The 25,366-nt window shown below is 36.3% G+C and overlaps 1 protein-coding gene across 1 annotated transcript in view; it reads left to right on the top strand.

The window, feature by feature from the left end:
- The window catches only part of trioa (trio Rho guanine nucleotide exchange factor a), a 129,298-nt gene that overhangs the window by 12,956 nt on the left and 90,976 nt on the right, over positions 1–25,366 (top strand). Inside the window, 1 exon segment of the mRNA XM_048201608.1 lies at positions 8,016–8,069. Coding sequence (XP_048057565.1) covers positions 8,016–8,069 — 54 coding nt within the window.

Below are 25,366 nucleotides of genomic sequence, written 5' to 3'. Positions count from 1 at the left end.
TTATTAACCTTTTATTAACACGTTTTATTGAAAGCCCATTTTTCCTGTGGTGAATTACTAAGGTTGTAACTATATTAAAACCAAACCGAAAAACTGCGATATACCACCCACAGTACGTGCCGCGATGCTCTCATGGTGTACCGAACGTGACCCGCCCCACCCAGCCCTGGCCAATTGGATCTACACAACGTATATACGATGTTGTAGCCTAACCATCATTAGCCACCAATAATCGCAATATGCTCCACGTTTTGTTACTTTTGATAAGAAACGAAGTGCCATCTTTCAAATCCTGTCCATTTTATCAAGAAATTCAAACAAAAAAGCTTGTTTTGATGCTCTTTAATGTGGCGTGACGGATCACTGTACATGCGCCTCAGTTCAGGCGGCAGAGCACGAGATCATCTCTTCCTCTTCCTCTTACAGAATAAACATGAATGAACATCTGAAGGTATGATGAAAGACACAGTACAACTTACTAAATCGTATAATATCTTGTGTAATCGCTCAATCAGTATTTCAAGGGTGGATAAAACAGTGTAAAGTAGCATTTACCTCAGGCGAGTCCAGAGCTTGTTAGTTCGTCAGAGAAATGAACTCTTTCACTAAATATATGCACTACATTAGCCTATATATTAATTATGTTTTACTTAACTTGTTAGTGATGTCTTGACTATTTAATATATGTTTGAATAAATCTGTCATGAAAATGACAGCCACTGTGTAAATGATTTTTTATTTTTTTTGCCTTTCTACCGCATAGGCAGGCAAGTTTTATTGAAAGCCCATTTTGCCAGTGGTGAATTACCCTTTTAAAGTGATAGTTCAGCGAGCAAAGTGATTGTGCAATGTAACAATAACGTGAATAAAGCAACGACTGAATACAGAGCACCAACCTTCAATATATCAGACATCAACACATGAAAGCGCCTCAGATTTGGCGGTCGAGTTTAATCTAATTGCACCATGGGGAAATACGTCTTTTGGTGTGCGATAGGGATCAGAACGCTCTCTCTTGTGTTGGCATTGGCTCTGAACTGCTTCCAGGACAGCTCACGATAGTTAAAGTTCTGAAACAGAACCATACTTACGGCTTCTGCCGCAGCTTTGTTATTTGTTCGTTGCAAGGACCCAGCCTGGATGAGGCACATAGCAAACATGCAGCAATGAGAGGCCCCTTTTCCTCAAGCACATGATTCACGTACGAGTCTGATCGATGACTATCCGCCGGCTGCTCTACAAAAGGAGGGTCCGATCACAATGAGTGGGCTTGTGTGGTAAAGTGGCAGGGCCGTAGACACGTGGGCTTGAATCACAGCAGCCCGCTGCTTTTGTTCTTGTTTGGCTGTGAGTCGAGGGGCTTTTGGATCTGACTAAAGACATGCTCAGAAACACACATCTGACCTTGTGTATGTGTGTGCATTTTGTATTGTGTGAGTCCCTTAACGTCACTAGCTCATTTCCTGCCTGGTCACACCAAAAGGAAAGAAGTGACCTCGCAACAACCCTGTTGTGTGTGTATTGTTTTGTTGCGGTTGTGTGAAATTCAAGTCTTAAAATCACTCTCAGCAACACGCAATGGGTCCTTTGTCTTCTTGTGAGCTACTGAAAAGTTTGTGGTTGCTCCCTTGCGAGTAAACGGCTCTTTGCTGGGGATTTGGAATGAAAGCGTAAAAATGATTTTTCTCCCTGGGAGTGGATTTGAACCAGGCCTTTTCCACTGTCCGCGTAGCTTATGTTTCCTTATTTGGACTGGAATAGTATGCTTGATCTTGTAATCGGTTGCCTTCAACAGTTTAGTTTTGAGTGCAGGGCTGTGCATGTTTGTGTGATTTTTGGCAAGTTTCTGTGTTTTCGAATGTGAGTGAATTAATGAATCCGACGATTCATCATTGCAACCACATGATAAATCACCCATTCAGCTAGTTTGCTTTACGTTTAACATCTTGTGCGTAACAGACTGCTCTGTAGCATTAAGAAGCATTTATGATTTACTGAAGGCTATGTTGTGTGGTCTGAGTACTTGCATTAAGTGTTGCAGTTGTGAGTAACCGTGTCAGGCATGCGCTTGGCATTGCAAATATGTCCCATGTGTTTATATTTGGACTCTGGGCTCTATTCAACCTCACTTTGATGTTCCACCCTACAGAAGGAAAATGTAGCAGATGGAATTTGTTGAAAATGTTATGAGTTCTACCAGCTTTTGCTAACCGAAGTACCAGAAAGTAGCTTAGTTGGTCAGTGTTTTCTACAGAAGACTGTTTTTGCACCTACACTACCATTCAGAAGTTTGGGGTTTGGTGGTAGTGGTGATTTTATTTATTTTTTGTGTGTGAGATATTAATAATTTTATTCTGCAAGGGTGCATTCAATTTAGGAATGCACGATATGTTAGCCACCATATCGGTATCGGCCGATATATGGTCATTTTTAATGTTATCATTATCGGCCCGATAAGAAAATTTTGGTCGATTTATATTAAAGCCGATAAATAATGGATTATTTCCTTCAGATGCACACTCTCCGCCATTATGGTTTTGAATTGCTTGAAATATGATTGAAATCACTTCAAAAAGGAAAATACAGTTAAGTGTGATGTACAGCGCAAGTCTTTCATAATAGGCTACATAATATTATAATTGTGTGCTTGGGTCATGGTGAGACTTTTGTTTTTGTAATCAGGCTCTCAAAAATTAGATTTATCAGCCAATATATTGGTTATCAGCTTTCAGATATAAAGAATTATCTTTATCGGTATCGGCCAAAATTTTCATATTGTTGCATCCCTAATTAAATTGATCAAAAGTGACAGTAAAGACATTTATAATGTTACAAAATATTTCTATTTCAAATAAATGTAATTTTCAACATGGATTATAATAAGAAGAAATGTTTATCTAGTGCCAAATCATGATATTAGAATGATTTCAAAAGTATCATGTTACACTGAAAACTGAAGTTTATTAATTGTAATAATATTTCACAATATTCTATTCTTTTTTACTGTATTTTAGTCAAACAACAGTATACAGTTTTCTTTCTTTTTTTGTAAATTAAAATGTTTTCCTCAAATGTTTTTTGTGAATGTGTATCTAAAGGTCATCATATAAACATCCAGTGAGTCAGATGTCAGTTTAGTAACCGCTCTGATTCAGTGAGTGAGTCATTAGACTGATTCAAGCCATTAAAGAAGAGACGAGCCACTTTTTTCGACTGATTCATTGAAAGAACTGATTTATAAGAATCATTTGTTCATGAATCAGACTATATTGGTAGGGCTGTATGTTTTTGAGTGTTGTTAGTCAGCGAATACAATTTATGAACTAATTATAGTCTGAATATTATTATAATTATATATGTTGTTTATATTAACTTTTTAATATATTGTCTTATCTCTGTTATCCATAATCTCACATCATTTCTTTTTCTGTGTCACTGTATGTATATAGCAGTGATGCAGCAAACGCTGATTTACTGTTACCAATATCATGAAATGCTAATTGTTCAGTCAGTACCATGGTATATATCAAAATACCATCGCTATGATATGCTACTATGACTAAGCACATATATAATATGTACGTGGCCTTCATCACATTTATGTCCAGTTCACCTCATTGTCTGTGGTATCAGAGAGATGCAGATGAGATGTTGTGGCGGTGTGTGTTGGAGAACCGTGTGTTATGTGTCTGATGTAGGAAGAGGATCTGAGAGGAAGAGAGAGGGGGCGTATTGCGCCTCAGATCCTGTGTGTGATTAGAGAGACCCTTTTCTGTCAGCAAGTCTCCTGTTTCCCTCCCCCACCTGCCAGCCCAACACACCTACACCAAAGACCTACACACAAACACACAAAGACTCTTCCAGGAAGAGCATTGTTAACATACCTGTTGAGAAATGTACTGGGAAGTCATATGTCCTCTGTCTAACGTTGCATGTAATTGCAGCCAGTGTTATTTTATGGTACGTTATTCTTGTCACGTGACGTGGCTTGACTGCAGTGTGATTGAGCTTCCCTGTTTGAGTGTGTGGCGTTGAAGTTCAACCACAGAGAAGATGCATTTTTCAGGTATCTAACAGCAGTATCATGCATTAAATTTATCAGTAACACTTTACAATAAGGTTCATTAGTTAAACATTAGTTAATGTATTAACCCACATGAACTAACCATGAGCAATACATTTGTTAGTTAATGAAAATACAGTTGTTCATTGTTTGTTCATGTTAGTTCACAGTGCATTAACTAATGTTAACAAGATTTTAATAATGTATTAGTATATGTTGAAATTAACATTAACAATAAATGCTGTATAAGTGCAGTTCATTATTAGTTTGTGTGTAGTTAACTAATGTTCCTTATTGTAAAGTGATACCAAATTATCTAGATATTGAAAAAAAATAAAAACGAGCAAACTAAAAGGTCTAATGCACAGACTAATTTTTTATTATTGTTAACTAAAATAAAAACTATGGAAAAGTTAGAAATTGATAATAAAATATAAATATTAGATGAAAAACATAAAATATTAAAATTAGAAATGTTGCCTTAGCAACTAATTGAAATAAGTTTTAAGTAAAATTACTAAAACAGAAACAAATAAAGCTGTATTGAAATGACAAAAGCTTGTAACAAAATTACACAATTTAAAATTTAAACTGAACATGTATAATAAAAGCTAATTCAAAATATTAATACTATCATATTATATAAATAATTCTAAAATATAATGTTTGGCACATGCTATTTTTAAACTCACCTGTTTAGACTCATTAATTACATGATAAATGCGACCGGTCAAAAGCAGCCATTTGTAACGACTGTTCCAGAATGCATCACGTTATTATGATATCATGTTTTAGATAATCAAAATAGCATTTAGTTATCGTTTTGTAGCAGTGGTAGTTAAGGTAGCAGGCAAATCAGCTTATGGTATGCAAAGCCTTTCTGCTAACCGGTTATCTTGTGAACGAACTAAAAAAGCATTTAATTGGACAAGTTATACTGAAGCTTCTGATTATAGAATATGAAATGCAGCTCATAATTTAAAAGACATTCATTGTTTAACATATTTTCATAGTTGACATATATCATAAATGTATGCTTTTGAAAGGTTTTTATTTAAGTTCTTTTAGAAATGGAGATTATTTTGAAATGGAGATTCAGTCAGAGATTCCGTTTTGTAAATTCATCTTGATGATCTTGATTTGTCAATTCATGTTTCATTTATTTTTACTTTTTTTGAGCTTGTAATGTAATTAAAATGTCAAACCCTGTGCCTTTCTTAAAGTCAACATGAAACGGATGTTGTGATAGTCTTTTCTTTCCTATTGTGACGTATATCCAAGTGAAATGGCTTCTGGAACAAGAAAAAATGTAGGATGGGAATTGATTGGATGGTTGTGGTTTGCTATTGGTCACTCTCATGTGAGTGACAGGTTGCCCCGCCCTCACACCAGTAAACACTCCATCAGAGAACAGATGTCGCTGCAAGAGGGAGGGGAAGTTATTTTGATTCAGTATTACGAGGGAAGATGAATTAAAAATAATAATAATGATGTACACAGATAAATAATTTATAATAAATTCTGCAATATTCCATTTAAAAAAAAAAAAAAAACAACAAGAATTGGTCATGGTGAAGAAATTATCTGTCGCGACTTTAAACATTGCAACTTTACATAACATGCAATAAGGGCTCGTTTACACAGAACACGTCTTTGCATCTAAAAACGTGAGACGCAGTGCTCAGGAATGTTTTTTAAAAAAGTGCAGCATTATTGCAATAATGACAATAACAAACAAATTAAACAGTTGCCATGCCAACTTGCCACTGTAAACAGAAGCTCGAAACGTTTGCCCCACCTCCGAAGTTCTTCTGATTGGTCCACTGTTTTGGAACTGACATTGACAAGCACGGCTGTGTGCAAAAGTTGAAATTCTTTTAAAGGTGCCCAAGAATGCTTTTTCATAAGATGTAATATAAGTCTAAGGTGTCCCCTGAATGTGTCTGTGAAGTTTCAGCTCAAAATACCCCATAGATTTTTTTAAATTAATTTTTTTAACTGCCTATTTTGGGGCATCATTAACTATGCACTGATTTTTTTCAGCGCGCCGCCCCTTTAATTCGCGTGCTCCCTGCCACACGCGCTCTCGACTATATTACAGCACATTTACAAAGTTCACACAGCTAATATAACCCTCAAATGGATCTTTACAAGATGTTCGTCATGCATGTTGTATGCATGCTTCGAATTATGTGAGTAAAGTATTTATTTTGATGTTTATATTTGATTCTCTATGAGTTTAAGGCTGTGCTCCGTGGCTAACGGCTAATGCTACACTGTTGGAGAGATTTATAAAGAATGAAGTTGTGTTTATGAATTATACAGACTGCAAGTGTTTAAAAATGAAAATAGCGACGGCTCTTGTCTCCGTGAATTCAGTAAGAAACGATGGTAACTTTAACCTCATGTAACAGTACATTAGCAACATGCTAACGAAACATTTAGATAGACAATTTACAAATATCACTAAAAATATCATGCTATCATGGATCATGTCAGTTATTATCGCTCCATCTGCCATTTTCGCTGTTGTTCTTGCTTGATTACCTAGTCTGTTGATTCACCTGTGCAGATCCAGACGTTACTGGCTGCCCTTGTCTAATGCCTTTCATAATGTTGGGAACATGGGCAGGCATATGCAAATATTGGGGCGTACACCCCGACTGTTACGTAACAGTCGGTGTTATGTTGAGATCCGCATGTTTTCCGGAGGTCAAAACAAATGAGATTTACATAAGAAAGAGAAAGCAATGGAGTTTGAAACTCAATGTATGTCTTTTCCATGTACTGAACTCTTGTTATTCAACTATGCCAAGGTAAATTCAAATTTTGAATCTAGGGCACCTTTAACTTGACACGGCGTCTTAGCGCAGCACTTGTGTGCGAGGCGCTGCAAAAGATGCGAATGTAATGGTCATTCACGTCCATCTAGCACGAGTTTACATAGAAAAACAGTGGAAAAGTAGCGCATTAGAATAGAAACACGCATTCTGTCCGAATGGCCCCTAAGAAAACGAAACACCAGCAGAACATTTCAGATTGCAAGCTGCATGACTGTCATGTTCAAGCTGTGATGTAAGCAGCAGTAAATGGTTGGTCCTGCTATGAAAACCAAGCCTGGCATGAAGAAAGTACGCATATTCTTTTGATACTTTCTGCACACGCTCCTCTTTCATCCTGTCCTCACATGCTCCATATTTTGCCTGTACGCATGTGACTACATGCAATGTGTGTTGCTTTTTGCATCCTTATAAAACAGAATCTCCCATCATTCCCTTCTGTCGGGCAGTTTATGCATGATATAGAGGTCAGTAGCTCTGCTGCATTAGTCCAGTGTCTGGTGCCCAGACTCAAAGCTTAACCTCCATGTCATCATGAGCACGTTTTAGGGTCACTGGAGCAGGTCAGCATGATGCTAAGACGGTTTTCATGTTTTCAGAGCTTGTGTGGTTTTAATCTGCATTAAATCTTCAAGTAAAGGAGAAGTGAAGTTAGTCAAATATTCTTCTTATCTGGTGTCTCGTTGTGGGGGCTGGGGATGTTTTAATAATTCTCTCACAAGTACTGAAGATCTTTAAAAGCTGTAGTCAGCGTAGACATTGTATTTAATTTGAAACAAGTAAAATAAGTTCAATAATTCATAAATTCAATAGGCAGCTAACTTAAATGTATTATATATTTTATGCAACTATGAACTTTAATTATGAGAAACTATTAAGCTGCTATTTTGCAGACTGCCTTTCTTTCAATTTTTAAATTTCAATTTAATTTTAAACCATTTTTTAATTGTATTTAATTTTTGTTCATTTTTATTTTATTATATATTAAGTACAGTGATACACATACAAATAAATCATAACTATAAACTATAATTATGAGATATGTGAAGCTGCTATTTTACAGACCATCTTTAACTGTTCTAACTCATCTCTTTTTGTTTTTTCCTCCATAGATTGTGCGCTTTCAAAATGTGAGACCAAAGGCGACGTCTCCAATCAGATAACAGGTACATAACTTCAAAAACATTTGAAAGTTTATGTATATTCTTTAGTCTGATTGGCCTCAAGTTTCATTACAACCTAAAGAAACATCTCATTGTGATGTTTACTTTCACCTGTGTTTTTCAGCTTGACACATTTTGGCTTATTTATGTTTTGTCTGTACATTATCATGAAAGGAAAGACACGTTTGAGGTTGCTTGTCTCTGTTTGATGTTTTGACTGGATGTCTCTTTCTGCAAAGGAAGCACTGCAAACATCATGTCTGCTGGATAAACATCAAACAGCCAGAAAGTGTGTGACGTTGTGTATACACAGACTACTGATGAGTAATGGTGTGAGGATGGAGAACAGTTGTTTTATCCTCAACTTGAACCCCGACTGTAATCAGCATTTTGTCCACTAGTATAATCTTTTGTCCTTGTCCGTAGTGCAGTGCGGTGAGAGCGGCTCTCCGGCCATGATCGGGAGCATATGTTGTGTATGATACACATTCCTTACATCTCTGACGTGACTTGGAGTCAGGAAATCTCTGCTCTCAGAGCCACAGAAATGTTGACAGTTCACACTTGCGGGGTTAAAATGAACCACATGTGCGCAACAGGGAGGAATCCACCAGTGTTTTCAGAGCGAGACATCCAGCAGTTCTGTCATGAACACTTTTATGGCCTGCGCTTGCTGTAAGGAAGGTTTTACTACCCTAAACTATGCTTCTCCAAATAACCAGTCCATACTACTATAAAAGTAATAGTATCCAGCATTGGGGAAGTGAAACTGTAGCTTGCCAAGCTACTCGTAATTTGAAGTAGCTCCGCCGGTCAAGTTACTCTTGATAAAGTAGTTGGTTGATTTTAGTAAATGGCGTATATAGAATGTTATTTGCCTTTTTAAATGCATGACTATCATATGAAATAATGTATTATTATAATCAGTGCAGTATTTCTGATCTTTAATTACCATAAACAATGAGTCATCCCAGTAACTTGAATCTTTTAAAATATTATTTTACACTCAATTCAACTAATAAAATCATAGGCTGATGTTTGGTTCATCATAGGGTGAACCAACTCCGGGGTAAGGCAAGATGTGCTTTTTCCATAAAAACACATTTAAATAGAATGTCATGAAATAGTTTCAAGTTACGTGTCGTCTAGCAACAACCTACACATCCCAGCATAAACACTCCATTATTTGCTATTAAAGGGTTAGTTCACCCAAAAATGAAAATTCTGTTATTTATTACTTACCCTCATGCCGTTCCACACCCATAAGACCTTCGTTAAACTTAGGAACACAAATTAAGATATTTTTGGGATCGGATTTCAACAAAAATATCTTAATTTGTGTTCCGAAGATTAATCTTATGGGTGTGTAACGGCATGAGGGTGAGTAATAAATGACAGAATTTTCATTTTTGGGTGAACTAACCCTTCAAAGCGACTACATTCTCAAACCACTATAATATTTACAGAAAAGCAAGCATACTGTTTGCGCGATTTATCATGGCTCCGAATTCGAATAATGACTTACCATTGCCTTACCTGATGCAGCAAAACAAAAGTTTTATTCAAATTCTGAATTAAGTTGCATAGAAAGAACGCTCCCTTCATAATCACTAAAAAGCTGTAGATGAAATCCGTTTAATTTTTCCCAAATTTCCCTCAAATTTTATTTTTACCAAATTCTGTTTTCTGGATTCCATTTTAATGGTTTAATTCCATTTTAATAATCAAAAAGCATGTCTAATTAATTGAATTCTTAAAAACAACAATATTTATTCATTAAAAAATATTTTTATGATTTTTTTTTTTCGCATCATTCATTTCAGAGGCACACAGGCATGCAGGATTCATGTTTAAATAGTCTTTTTGCGGTTTAATATTCAGTCACTAGCCTATATCGCGATTTAATTTAAGTGTACTGACCTGCTTTTAATTCATTCATCAAAAATTTGACAAATTCCGTGACATTCCGCGTTATATAGTAAATTCCGTTTTTATGAATGTATTCCGCGATTCCGTGATCGCGGAACTTATAGGGCCCTAAAGCTGTCACTCATCTGTTCATCGCGATCTCATAAAGCACATTGAATCTCTTGTTTAGCCTACATAATGTCATGAAGTGAAAGGGGTTAGTTCACCCAAAAATTAAAATTAAGACAAATGATTATTAATGACATCTAAGCGATTTCTGTCCCTCCATTGACTGCTATGCAACTATCACTTTGACGCTTCAAAAAGTTCATAAAGTGATTGTAAAACTAAATCCATATGAATTGAGCGGTTTAGTCCAGTTTTTCTGAAGAGATACAATCTTCATATGATGAACAGATTGAATTTAGGCATTTAGTCACATATAAACATTGATCAGCGAACATAAACAGAAGCTCAACCGTACTTGCTTGATGCGTAAGAACAAACCTCATTAGTTCTTGCAGATGCTCGAACGTGCTGCGTAACACATGAGAACGAACCTCATTGGTTCTCGCACGTCAAGCGAACATGCTTTAACTTCCGAGTTGATGAATGTAGGGCTGCACGATATATCGCATGAGATTGTCACGCACATTTCGTCAGTAAAGCCGGTTCCCTGATTACCGCTAAATCGCCATCACCTGCTTTCAAATGGAGCGGCATTTAATAGACAGAACCGTAGATCACTGAAAAGCCAGGCAATATCACGTTCATATCGCAGATGAATCGCCTTCGATAATGAACGCGATATTGCGTGGCTTTTCAGTGATCTACTTGGCCATTTCAGTGATCTGATTGGCCATTGCGTTCAAGAAATCAACAGATATGTCTGTGATTGGCTACATTGCTAAATGCTACAAAACATGTTGTAAATGCGCAAGAACGCAAACACCAAATCAGTTTTGTCAGTGTGCTATTATTACAGAGAAAACTGATCCTAGACCAGCAGTTATGAGCAGCTTTTCCCTCTAAAAGCAATCAGAAGCAGCAGCAGTCAGTGGTTTGAGTGAGAAAATGACATGCTAGCCTCAAGTCCATGTCCAGGGGAAGGGTAAGCATAGCCCAGCCTTACACAAGCGCCGCCTTTGAGAAACACCCTATTTTTTTTTTTAATTAAATATTTCTCTATGCCAAGGGCTCAAATAAATTGGTGAATTGCTTTTGAACCGGTTCTTTTTATTTGACTGTTGAAGTAGATAAAGGACAGTTTAGGAGAGCATGTTTAAGTTTTGCCTCAGTTCACTCATCTGTAACTCTGCGTGAACAATATAATGTGACATAAATGAGCAACATAGGGTTTTGTCACGCTGCCTACAACACTATTTGTTTGCAAAAAAGTAGCTTGTTACTGGAAAAGTTGCATTTATTTTAAAGAGCATTATGAAAAATGTTGCTATGAAGAAATCAATGATTGATATCATTAGAACAGGATGTTTTTTAGACCTCATGAGATGGCGTCTTCTTGGTAGGACTGTGACAACACAGCTGAGAGTTTGATGTGAATGAGGATTTGCTCTATATAGTGTAAAGTGATGCATAATTCACCCACCATCTGTTGCATTATTTCCTGCAGACATTTCCGAGCTGCTGATATTTTTTGCATTCATAATAAAGTGAAGTCTTTTTTTTTTTTTTTCTTTTCTCAATATGTGTACAGTTTCTCAGCTCAAACATTGAAATAGCACCTGAAAAACACCTGTGTTTGTGCCTTTGGCTATGTTCGAAATTGAATACTAAGTTATGTAAAGCGGTATGCAATGGCAAATATGTCAGGATGCTACATTGTTGTCACATAACCTTACTTTCCTAATGGTTTCCACAGTATTCTGTGAACATATACATTGTGTGTTAGTGATTTGTGGGCAAAAATATCAGCTGTTTTGATGGAATGGAGAACCACCTAATTGTTTACACACTGGACAACCTTGTTTTGAATACTCTAAAGATTCCATGTTTGATGATTGGCTGCTGCTGAGCTGTGCTTGCTGCTGATTGGCTGATGGAGCACCTGTCGGGTTGATTATTGGTTGAAGCGGCACGACTCAGCTGCTGTAATTTTTCACATTCTCACCTCTCTCTGTCAACCAGTTTCCGAACATGAGCCCCCAGCAGGAAGCATTCATGGCTCTGTGCCAAAAAATAACTGCTGTCCCTGAATATTTAATTCAAAATGGCTCCCACTAAGAGACTGAGCCACTTGCATCTCTTGTTGATTGAATTTTACTGCAGTACAGAGTACAGTTTCAGACAAGACCATATCAGTGCAAGCGTTTTAATGTTATAAATGGGAGTATTTATGGTACAATATAGGCTACACATTCTCTCACAAACATCCTGACACAGAAAAATTGCTTGGGTCCTGCAGCTGTGCTTTCTATCAATAGGCATCATGACCCACCCCATCAAAGACTCTTTTGCCCCTCTCAGTACCCACAAAGCACATGACCAACAGATACACAAACATGTGCTCAGAGGCTGTACTGACGTCACAGTCACAGGAGATCACTGTCCAAACAAGATAGGCATGGATCGGAGCGTTACAGTGCTCTGGTGAGTCTGAATACAGACCTGAATCTCCACAACTTAAACCAAAATAAACTACATTTTACATTTTAACACCATCCCAAAAGCGATTGTCCTGAGCAAAATAAAGGTCAATTTCACACTTTTAAGAGTGCGTTCCAAAACAATTTTTTCACTGGTAAAATATCTACAGTAATATAATGAAATATTTGCATTTTATTTGTAAGTTGCATGGAGCTGCACGATTAATCGATTTGCCATTGTCATGTATAGGTATGAAATGGCTTCACAAACAATCTTTTCAACCACACAGTTTTGTTATTTCTGTGTTACAAATATTCATGCTATCACAGAAGTACTGGGATAAAAGTTTATAGTTCAGGATTTAAACACTGACGTCTATCGATTAAAATAGAGCAAATCACCTTTTGAAAGTAACTTGGCGCTTCAAATGATGATTGAGTCGATTACATCGTTAAGCCAGTAGGTGGTGATAAGTGACTGTTAAAAATGTATTTGTCATTGAATCATTCATTCAAGAGATTCGTTCAAAAATGCTGATTCATCCAGTAATGAAACAAGTGAAGTCTTTATGAGTGAGTCATTGAATCATTCATTCAAACCATTTTTTTAAAATAATTAATTCAGATCAATTAAACATTTTTAAATAGACTGCAGCAATTATCATTTTGTCAAAACATTTAGTAAATTACGTTATTTTGTTTAGTTGTCAGTTCAGAATCGTGGGAGAATTGTAATCTCTGTTTTAAACAAAAAAATCGTGTTTCTCCATTTAACCAGAATCGTGCAACTCTAATGTTGAATTTTTAGTGATGCAGCAATTTTTTTTTTTCAGCAGAAACGGCCAAAAAAAACCCCCAAAACTGTCTGTCAGCGTCTATTTCATTTAAATGTTTGTACAAAACTCTTTTTATTTGAGTGTTGATTTATTAAATGATTAATAAATAAACCTTATTTTTGGTCTCGGCTAAATTAAATTTTTTTTAGGTTTCAGGTTTTTAGTAAAAAAAACTGCATTTTGGTGCATCAGGTGGTCAGAATACATGGCTAATTTAGATTTTTTTTTTTTTTTTTTTTTTTTTTTTTTCATTTATTATTTTATTGTATATTGTATTTTACAGCCCTTTTATTATCTGCCAGGTGATAAATCAGTCTAAATGCTCATAGTTAAGCTGTCTTAAGCTGCATGACTTGAGGTAACATTGATGTCCATGTCCTAAACAACATATACATAAGTTTTATCCTATTTGCACAAACCCAGTTTATTCAAATGAAAATAAATACATTTGACAAGAAAGCACACTTGAAGTGAAATGTGAGATGGTTTTATTGAGTATTTTGTTACGTTTACAAGATTTATAGTTGTTGTGTGTAATCTGTCTTCTTGTAAGTTAAGAAAAGAGGGGGAAAAAGAGTGGGATAGTACAACATAAGGTACTTAAATGTGTTTTGGCTCGCTGGATTACAGTATGTGCCGCTGTGGATTAGGGCTTAGTGTAGGCACTCGTGCTGCACTTTTTAAACTGTGTTTAGTCTCTTCCTCTTTTTTTTTTTTTTTGAGTCGTAACGGTCATAACGGAGGCTCAGGAATTTCAGTAACGGAAAACTCAGTCAATCAGAGTCTGATGCTAAGTCACTCTGCTTATTTTTATGATTAGTTTGGAAAAAGGTTGGCGAGCTGTAGTCATTTAAACTTACATTATAATTATTATTTTAAACTAAAGATGTTTAAAAGGTGTTTTGGTGGTTATTTCCTTCCCATAAGCCTATATGGATCTCAAATCAAAACAGAGACAAGGCGATCTGTAAGACTTAATGATTTCCAGTTCTTTCGGTGTCGGACAGCACATGGATGTGATTATAGGACGACATGGACAGAATTTGGGTGGGAGGAGGAGCGGATGAGGGACAGGCATTTATTATTTGGAGTATGGGGATGAGGTGGCCAGAAGAAGGGAATTAAAGGAGAATTTGGGGAGGAATACATGACTCAGAAGACGGTGGTAGAGAAGGACAGGTGCTCTAGAGAAGAAGAGCTGCGGCTCAGACCCTGATCATCTGGTGTTTGTAGGTCAGGAACTCAAATTGCTCAGGTGGGGAAACTGTTGATCGAGACTGATGAGCTTCTGAAATAAAAAGTGCTGCTCTGTAGGCCGGAAAAAAGAAGAACCTCGTAGCTAGTGAAGTGGCGAGTAGTATGATATTTTGCTCTTTCATTAGTTTTAAATATGATATTAAGCTTTTTTTTTTTTCTTCCTGTTATAGATGTGCAAAATTAATCAACTAGTCTAGTTAAATTAACCTGTGGATTGCCCAAAAGACTAGTCGACTAATCTATTTTAAGAAAACCCTGTATAACGAATCTGGTTTTGTTTTACTGTTAATGTGCCAATTAAATCACAATCTCTAAAAAAAAAAAAAAAGTGTAGATTAAAAAAAAGAAATATATTTATATAGCTTTGATATAAAAATTTTTATTTAAAAAGTAATTGTATTTTTATTTAATTGTATTTTAAATGTATTATTCATTAATAAATATAATAATTAAGTTAGTTTTTAAAAATAGTGTTTATTAGCACACATATTATATAAATAATATATTATAATAGCTTTGATATGAAAAATTTAGTTTTTTAATTTATTTTGTATTTTTTTCATTAATATTCATTTAGTTAAAATTAATTAATTAAATTCACTTTAGTTAAAATGTAATTTTCTCTTTCTTTGCTTTTGCTATTTAATGCAAAAATAATTGTAATTTTATTTAATTGTATTTTTAAATTTTTTATTATTAATAAATATAATAAAGTTAAAAAATGTAATAAATTGTGTTTATTAGCTCACACGTATATTATATAAATAATATATTACATTAGCTTTGATATGAAAATATTTTGTTTTTATTAAAATAGCATTTTTGAATTTTTTTTATTATTCATTAATTAATATTTATTTAGTTCAAATTCATTATTTATTATTTTTTTTAAATAAAGTGTGTTTTAGCATATTGTGAAATTTCATTCCCAACACCAGGCATGTAATTTGCACGTGTTTATCAGTGTCATCAATCTAATCCAATTTACACATCCAACATAGTCTAGTAGTCGTCCATTACATAACTTCCAAATACCTGTCAGAAAACGTCTAGTCAGTAGGGGGACGTCTGTCAGCGCTCACGAAATGTTGAGGAAAAGATGTCTAGTATTATTTCCCCCCACTCACATGCAGAGTGCCATTATTAGAGACATTTGTTTTGAATTATGACTGTATATTTCTAGTCTGTTTTTTGCTCTCTCTCAGTCTCTCTCTCTCTTAGAAGGTCCTCTGTGTGTTGCGTGAGCTTCTGGTTTTCTCTACCCTGTTATTAGGGGGCCTGACCTCAGAAACGCTGGCAGGGAGCAGCCAGATGAGAGAGCAACATCAAATGCTCTCTGGCAGTGTGAACGCACATGGAAAAACAGATGGATATGAAATGTTAAGATGTTTGCCCTCTGAAATGCACAGATATTAATGTGCACATCTTTGCAGATATATGTCTCAAGCAGAGGTTGCGCTACAAATACCCATTACCCATCGCTTTGTGATGAAACTTTTCCGTCATGCTCTAATTTTATCCGCCAGTGAAATTTCTTTTTATCTTTTATTCTGTTCTCGCAATACGAAAAAGGCGTCAGGCTTATTATGTGATCTGTTGACTCGATTTAATGAAAAATTATTCCACAGGACTGATTGGAGTAACAGATCTCTCGTTACTCTCCCCAAGTCCTCAGTCACATCTCTTTTTTTTTTTTTTTTTTTCTGTGGCGCCGATTTAAAATGTAATTTTCTCCTCTTTTCTTTACTTTAAATCTTGATGAGCATCCTCTATATTATACGGGGACTGTTGAATGCTTGAATCTGATTGGTTGACGAACGTTCTAAGGCGTAGTCGTCAATTATTCCTTAGTTAAATGTAGAAATGTTTCTGAAGTAGGGAAAGAAATAGACCAGATACCATCACAGTGTCAAAATAGCATTTTTAATTATGTATTTTAATTAAATGGTGATTTCAGGTTAGTTTGCATGTGTGAGTGGAACAACAAACATATCAAATGAGGGAATTTGAGAAAAGCGAGATATACGAGATGTGTGGGGAAGCACTCATCAGTAAAGAGAAGCAGGTATGACAAGTAAGCAGTAAACTGAGCACTTTAGTGTGGAAGAAAAACACACACATTTGAGTGAGAGTGAAGGATTGCAGGTAGTTTACTGATGCCTGAAGGTCTGTCAGTATCACGAATGTGACAGGAAGCAGTGACAACTGCATTCATCACCATCAGCTCACTGTCACCAGATCTGCTTTCTTTCTTGCTCTTCCTGTCCATTACTGTCTTGCTTTCTACAAAGCCTGATTTCTTTCATTTTCATGTTTACCTTTAAAGGGTTAGTTCACCCAAAAATGAAAATTCTGTCATTAATTACTCGCCCTCATGCCGTTCCACACCCGTAAGACCTTCATCTTCAAAAGTTAAGATATTTTTGATAAAATCTGATGGCTCAGTGAGGCCTCCATCGACAGCAAGATAATTAACACTTTTAGATGCCCAGAAAGCTATAAAGACGTATTTAAAACAGTTCATGTTACTACAGTGGTTCAACCTTAATGTTATGAAGGGACGAAAATACTTTTTGTGTGCCAAAAAAATGAAATAAAGACTTTATTCAACAATATCTAGTGATGGGCGATTTCAAAACACTGCTTCATGAAGCTTTGAAGCTTTACGAATCTTTTGTTTCGAATCAGTGGTTCGGAGCGTGTATCAAACTGACAAAGTCACGTGATTTCAGTAAACAAGGCTTCGTTACATCATAAGTGTTTTGAAACGTTTCGAAATTTCAATGGTTCATGTGACTTTGGCAGTTTGATACATGCTCCGAATCACTGATTCGTGAAGCTTCATGAAACAGTGTTTTGAAATCGCCCATCACTAGATATTGTGAAGGTTGAACCACTGTAGTCACATGAACTGTCTTAAATATGTCTTTGGTTGCTTTCTGGGCATTTGACAGTGTTAATTGTTGATCAATGGAGGCCTCACTGAGCCACTGGATTTTATCAAAAATATCTTAATTTGTGTTCCAAAGATGAACGAAGGTCTTACGGGTGTGGAACGACATGAGGATGAGTAATAAATTACATAATTTTCATTTTTGGGTGAACTAACCCTTAAATTTTCTTCTGAAACAAGGTCTTCTCATAGTTTTGCAAGAAACTCACGCTTTTTTCTTCTATTATCTGATTTTTATCTATTTATGAGTGAAACAAGATATTCATTAACAAAAAATGAAGGTGGGACTTGATTTTATCCATCTTAGCTCATGAAAAGTATATCAATGAATGAAGCCAGGTGATTGGAGGGGAGCGATAATGGATTGATGACATCAGCCGAAAACGAAGGTGGAGCAGATTATATATAAACTTTTGAATGGTAGTGTACATTTTTGATAATACGTTGTTGTGTTTTTCTTTGAAGACCAGGAACTTGTGTTGAGAAAGTTAATTGGGCAAATAGACATTATAATGAATCAAAATGGTAGAAATATTCTTGTTGCTCTGTTTATAGGAGATTCCATATTACTTTATGGTGATGTTACTGTTATTGTAGCCTAAAAATATGGTTACAGTGGATTTCATAACGTTTAACTGAAGCTTTAGTCTGTTTATGGATGAATGGATGAACGCCTGTGCTCACCTCTGCTTCCTAGAGCAAATGATTCATCACAGAAAATCTGAAGAATTCTCACACTTCCTTTTCCTGAAATATCCCAGGAATGTACAGTACAGGCCTGTCTCCATGGCAACAGAAGTGATTGGAGTCTGAATGTGTGTGGTCAGGATGGACGGTAATACAGCATATGAGCGTTTGGGGGAGTCTGTGATTTTGTTCTCTAGGGTTAAACACAGGGACAGAACACAGCTGAAGTTGTTTTACAAGGAGATGATACGTGTTTACAGATGCGGTTTTACAAGAAGAGGTGACATGTCCCAACAAATACATCCTCTTTCTTTGTGTGTTATCTGTTCTTTGCGTGTGGTTTTGCGGCATTTAATGGAATGTAAACAAAGGAGATTGAAGAGGCGAAAGGAATTATTTGTTTTATTTACCTGAGGAATGTCTTTTTGGATGAGAATAGTTTTGATGATATTTTTGTTTCACAGACATATTTTGAGATTTTTATCCTGGTTGAAATTAACTTTTTTTTTTCGGCTTACTTGGGTGTTCTCTTGAAATGTAATCCCATGTGGATAGGAATATTGTAATTGCAGTATATTTTGAGATTTTAATCCTGGTTGAAATTTAACTTTGTATTTTTCCTCACACAAATTTCTCCATAAAAAAAAAATCATGATAAAAAGCAAATTACCTACTGTTTCCATGTGGATAGGAATGTTGTAATTGTGGTATATTTTGTATATTTGAATATAAAATATATCATATTTTTCATAGCATTTCTTATTTATTATGAGATTTCTTGAATACTGTGACTGTAAATAAAGACCCCAAAATACTTCAAGCTAGTGTTGTCAAAAGTACCAACTTTTGTACCAAGTCAATACTGAAATTTTAAAAATCTGACAATACCAGCATTTCCTCCTAGCATTTTGAGCGCTTTTGAGCTTAAAGGGTTAGTTCACCCAAAAATTAAAATTCTGTCATTTATTACTTACCCTCATGCCGTTCCACACCCGTAAGACCTTCGTTAATCTTCAGAACACAAATGAAGATATTTTACTTGAAATCCGTTGGCTCCGTGAGGCCTGCATAGGCAATGACATTTCCTCTCTCAAGATTCATAAAGGTACTAAAAACATATCTAAATCAGTTCATGTGAGTACAGTGGTTCCATATTAATATCATAAAGCGACGAGAATATTTTTGGTGCGCCAAAATAACGACTTATTTAGTGATGGCCGATTTCAAAACACTGCTTCAGGAAGCATCGGAGCATAATGAATCAGCGTGTTGAATCAGCTGTTCGGAGCACCAAAGTCACGTGATTTCAGCAGTTTGGCACGCGATCCGAATGATGATTCGATACGCTGATTCATTATGCTCCGATGCTTCCTGAAGCAGTGTTTTGAAATCGCTACTTCAAGCGAAAATGAAGAACGAACTGATGTGATGTCGAACAAAATCAGGCCAAAACGAAGTTCGTTTGGAGTTCAAAACAGCTTGCCAGAGCAAACTTTCCAGAAAAGTTTGATCTGGCTGGATAATAAACAAACTACCATTGTTCTGTGGTGATGTAATAGGTAGGTGTGGCTCTGAGGCTCCGCCTTCTTTGTGTAAATCTTCTCCATTCAATTTCTTCTGTTCAGTCCGTCTCTGTCAGATATCCTCAAGTACATGAACACACTCGAGAGCTGCTTTATAGTAGAAAATGAAGCTGTAATTCTAATTGAAAGAGATGCTGACCAAAACTTTAAAGCATAACATTGCATGAAGTGGTATGTAAATAAACGTGATGTGACTTGACTGGAGTTCTGAATTGCAGAGCTTGTGCGAACATATCCATGTTTCTATGATCACGTGCTTTCTTAACTGCTGTTTTCTCATCTCTGCAGCACAGTTGCATATTCATCTAAATGCCGCTTCCGCTGGACACGCATGTCCGACTTATTTTTACTCCCTAAACGAAGAATGCAAAGAACTTTGCCATGAGTACATCGGGGCCTTAACAATTAATTTAATATTAATAACTTAAATGTTGTTTTTGAAAACTAATCCTGTCCGATTAGTGCTTTGACATACATTCTTTCCCAAATGCATTCCCTCGTCTTTTTTCGTCCAAGTTAATTTTTTTTTCTCTCAGGCAGGGCGGAGATATAGGTCACTGTGCAAACATGATGCATTTGGCAGATATAAGCGGCTCATGTTGTTGTGACTCTGAAACTTTCAGCTGGTGTTGGGTCTAGATGAGTGATTTCACTGAGATAAAACACAGCCACACACCAGGCGACGTTTGACCTCTTAATGTACTTTAAACATCCAGCGCGTGTGCGAGCTCTGAACCGCTCCAGACCATCTGTTGGAGCAGAAGAGGACTTTGTGGTTAAAAGTCAGCAGTTTGCTCTCAAATTTAACGTTAATGTCTGGATAAAGCGTGACTGAAGTAGTGACCAGGGCACCGTGAGTCATGATACTCCCTGACACACACCCCTCTGGAGGTCTAACTAAACTCAGCTCGGCTCTTTTTAGTGCAAGTCTGATTTAATTGTGCTTCAAGGGCCTGTTGGGTGTTTTAATTAAGTACAAGTAGACGTGGAAAACCTGATTTTTTTCATCAAGAAAAAAACATGCAAGTTACTACATGGATGTAATAATATATTGTTCCTCTGTTTTGTTTCTTTATATTGGATAATTCCAGTTACCTGTTTGGCCCTTTACACTCAGCAACAGATTAACTCAGTGAGCTTCCAAGTAGACGTTGCCAAGTAAATGGCCCTTCTTCAGTTATTTAAATAAAAAATAAATGGCTCTAAACAATTGGAACTTTTTTTTTTGTAGTAGTAGTAGTAGACACCTTGAGTATTTTGAAGGTTTGGTCAAGTGTGTGTGTTTTGCCTTTATATTGAAAGAGGAACATGCTGTTCTTGATTTGCAGACTGGCTCTCTCCATTTCCTCTTTAATTTTGGAGCTAGACAACACCCATTGCAATGAAGTATCAACACCAATGATTCATTCATTATGCATTACTGTATATTATAGTGTTGTGATGCCTAAATTCACTTGTACCATTTTTAAAATGATTGATAGGCCAATCCAGACTAACCCATAAGTTTTTATTAACGGGTGAAGATTGTGATGTCTTGAACTCTTTTAGGACTCTTTACTTTTCAGTTGATTCTTATTAATCTTTTCAATCTTTAATGAAGTGAGACCAGATTTAGTTAGATTTTTTTTTTTTTTTTTATCAAAGATAAACTTAAAGTACTAAAAGTACTTGCCTTTATATTTTACTGTTTTATATTTTCATTATTTATTTATTTTTATATCTTTTTTCTCACCGTGAATATAGCCATGTAGCTGGCATGGCGTAAAATTATAAACAAAAAAAACAATTGATTTTATTTTTTAGCATTTTATTTTATTTAGACAAAATAGAAATTTAAAGGTGCCATCGAATGTTTTTTTTAAAAGATGTAATATAAGTCTAAGGTGTCCCCTGAATGTGTCTGTGAAGTTTCAGCTCAAAATAACCCATAGATTTTTTTTAAATTAATTTTTTTAACTGCCTATTTTGGGGCATAATTAGAAATGCGACGATTCAGGTTGCGGCCCCTTTAAATCGCGCGCTCTCCACCCCCGGAGCTCGCGCTTGCCTTAAACAGTGCATAAACAAAGTTCACACAGCTAATATAACCCTCAAAATGCATCTTTACAAAGTGTTCGTCATGCATGCGTCGGATTATGTGAGTATAGTATTTATTTGGATGTTTACATTTGATTCTGAATGAATTTGAGGCTGTGATCCGTGGCTAATGCTACACTGTTGGAGAGATTTATAAAGAATGAAGTTGTGTTTATGAATTATATAGACTGCAAGTGTTCAATAATGAAAATAACGACAGTCTTGTCTCTGTGAATACAGTAAGAAACGATGGTAACTTTAACCACATTTAACAGTACATTAGCAACATGCTAACGAAACATTTAGAAAGACAGTTTACAAATATCACTAAAAATATCATGTTATCATGGATCATGTCAGTTATTATTGCTCCATCTGCCATTTTTCGCTATTGTTCTTGCTTGCTTGCCTAGTCTGATGATTCAGCTGTGATCCAGACATTAATACTGGCTGCCCTTGTGTAACGCCTTGAACATGGGCTGTCATATGCAAATACGTAACAGTCGGTGTTATGTTGAGATTCGCCTGTTCTTTGGAGGTCTTTTAAACAAATGAGATTTATATAAGAAGGAGGAAACAATGGAGTTTGAGACTCAGTGTATGTCATTTCCATACTGAACTCTTGTTATTCAACTATGCCACGATAAATTCAATTTTTAATTCTAGGGCACCTTTAATATTGCCCATTTAAAAACAAAATAATAGTTATCAGGTGTATTGGCCAGAATATTGGTGTGTTACTATTTGTGTTGCTATTTTAGCCCTTTAAACTTACAACTAATGGCCTTTTATACTTTAGCTGGGTTTTATTGGTTGAATGTAACACATGAAGGCTGTTTTCACTGTCCAGTAGTGTAGGTCTCTTCATTTATAATGGCCTTCTGTTGTCTGTTGTGGGCAGGCTTGAGGGAGGAGGCCTGAGCTAATCACTTTCTAAGCAGCTTCTGTGTAATCCACAGTTGTTTCTGCTCCATCAACACATTCTGCGATTTCTTCATTTGTTTCATGATAAGTTTAGGATTTATTTTGTCCATACTTAAGTTTTCCCTTTTTGTTTTCCCTCTAAACCATTTTGTAGTTTGTAAATCAGAAAGCATGTGTCTTTAAAGCGACGCTTCAAACTATTGGGGTGACTTGAGCGCTTGTTGATATGTGTTTTTAGGAAACCCTGCTGTGGTTGGGAAATGGTAAATGAACTTGTTGGGATGTGATGGCCCAACCCTCTTGGGTCAAACTCAGTCTGTGGAGTATTAAGATTAGCAACGGTCCCGGACAAAGCCTGTTCTCCTCTAAATCCAGCACAGACTACTGTTAGCAGGGGCTTACATGTGCCAGGGTTTAGCATAGTCTTCACGCAGAGCCAAACTATCGCTGCCTACATCTTGAGGAACGTTGAGGCGAAAGTTTCAAGGTGCTTGTCATGGTTCACATGACCCATTCAGGAATCCCAGCGAGTCTTTGGAGTTCCCTCACAGTGGAGTGGCAGAAGTTGTAGTCATGTACCTGCACTGCGGTGCTGTTGAGACGGATTCACTGTCCAGCTGGTGGAATGGGAATGTGGCGTCACTTTTGGACAACCACAGGTGGCAGTACGCACAGACGGGCAACACGCTGATTCAGCTGCCAGGTAAAGCTTTGACGCTGCTCATGGGCACATTTGATACCACCACCATCTGTGGATAACACCCTTCCATTGGTGAAAAGATAAGGGATGCGTTCAAGCAGGATGACTAGAAGTTTTTGTTGGGTTGTGGATTGGTTGTAACTTTGGTTTGCAAGGTATACAATACAAATGTAAAATACTTCTGTACTAGTTTGCTAGTCCTGTCCTGATTATTAAGTCTAATCATGTATATTTGAAGAGAAAACTGAACTGGGAACTGAACTGTGATGCTTAAAATCTAGTGTCACAGTTATTCATACAGGTCTATAAATGTATTTTCTTAGGTACTTCTGCTTTGCACCAGAATATGAGAAGATGCTGCTTCTGTCGTAATTATATGTGAAGTATATAGGGACCATTTAGGGACAAATGACTGACTGATGAAGAATAATGGCATCTTCACTCCTCCACATCGAGGTTGCTCTCCTGATGTGTCTGTGCAGGATAATTGTCTGTATTCCCGCAGTGATTTTACCTGCTTCTCTCTTTATTTTTATCCTCATTTTTCTCTCTCTCTCTCATCCAAATATCCCCTTTCACTGTTCTAGTCTCGGTATGGAGGGAGAGAAGTTACAATCTCCTTTTTCAACTAGTCATCCAACAACCAACTAGTCCAGTGGTTCCCAGCCTTTTTCCGAGCCACATTTTGGATGTCTCCCTAATCAAACAATCTTGTCTGGATCAGTGAAGTGTTGTCTGATGTTTTCTTCTTAAATGTGCACATATTGGTCAGTGTTTGTGGTTGTACTCCTGACAGGAGGAAGCGGGTTTGGATGTTCTTACACATGCATTTCCGATGACCTCTAAATGTGGTTTCAGTGATTTGATCACAAAACTTAAAAAAAAAAAAAAAAAATCATATTTTTTGCTTTGAGGGATTATGTCCGTAGCTCAACAGGAGAGTGCAGGACAAAGGCGATGCTTGCCGCCTCAGCCATTTATTATTGCTGTATAGATAGAGAAAAGAAAGTTCAAACATCACGAATGAAAGAGATAGAGATAAAAAAAGGTGTGAGATGTGCAGACAGGCTATAGGAAAGGAGGGGAGTAGAAAAAAGGACAGACAGATTGAGAGGGAGGACAGAAATAGTCTGTGTCTTGTGAGTGCGACTCCCCTCTGTTTCTGTTTCTCTGTTGAAATGCTCCAACACGCCTTCTCTGCAGTATCGATACTCTGATACCAGCTGCATGTTCTTGCTCTCTTTTTTCTCAGACTGCGAATTAATAGTTTGACACACACCCGCCTTCTCTCATTCACTCTCTCTCTCTCTCTCTCTCTCTCTCTCTCTCTATATATATATATATATATATATATATATATATATATATATATATATATATAATACCTACCTAGCACCTACCTAGCGGGTGACTTAAGAAAATTTACTGGCCGTAAATATTTTTTTACCGCCCATGAAAACAGACAGTTATGACACCAAAATTTTAGATACCAGTAAAATTCATAATTCTTTATTCCAATTTCGATACCACAGCTAAAACTGCTAGCCTAACTAATATAAATTTAAAACCTTATTAAAGCATTAGTTCACTTTCAAATGAAAATTACCCCAAGCTTTACTCGCCCTCAAGCCATTCTAGGTGTATGACTTTCTTCTTTCTGATGTACACAATCATAGAAATATTAATAAATATCCTGACTCATCCGAACTTTATAATGGCAGTATGCATTACCAAATGAGTATGAGCTGAAGAAAGTGTCTCCATCCATCA

The sequence above is a fragment of the Megalobrama amblycephala genome, linkage group LG9, assembly GCF_018812025.1.
Source record: "Megalobrama amblycephala isolate DHTTF-2021 linkage group LG9, ASM1881202v1, whole genome shotgun sequence".
NCBI classification, from domain to species: Eukaryota; Metazoa; Chordata; class Actinopteri; order Cypriniformes; family Xenocyprididae; genus Megalobrama; species Megalobrama amblycephala.
This window is presented reverse-complemented; position numbering and strand designations above follow the sequence as displayed.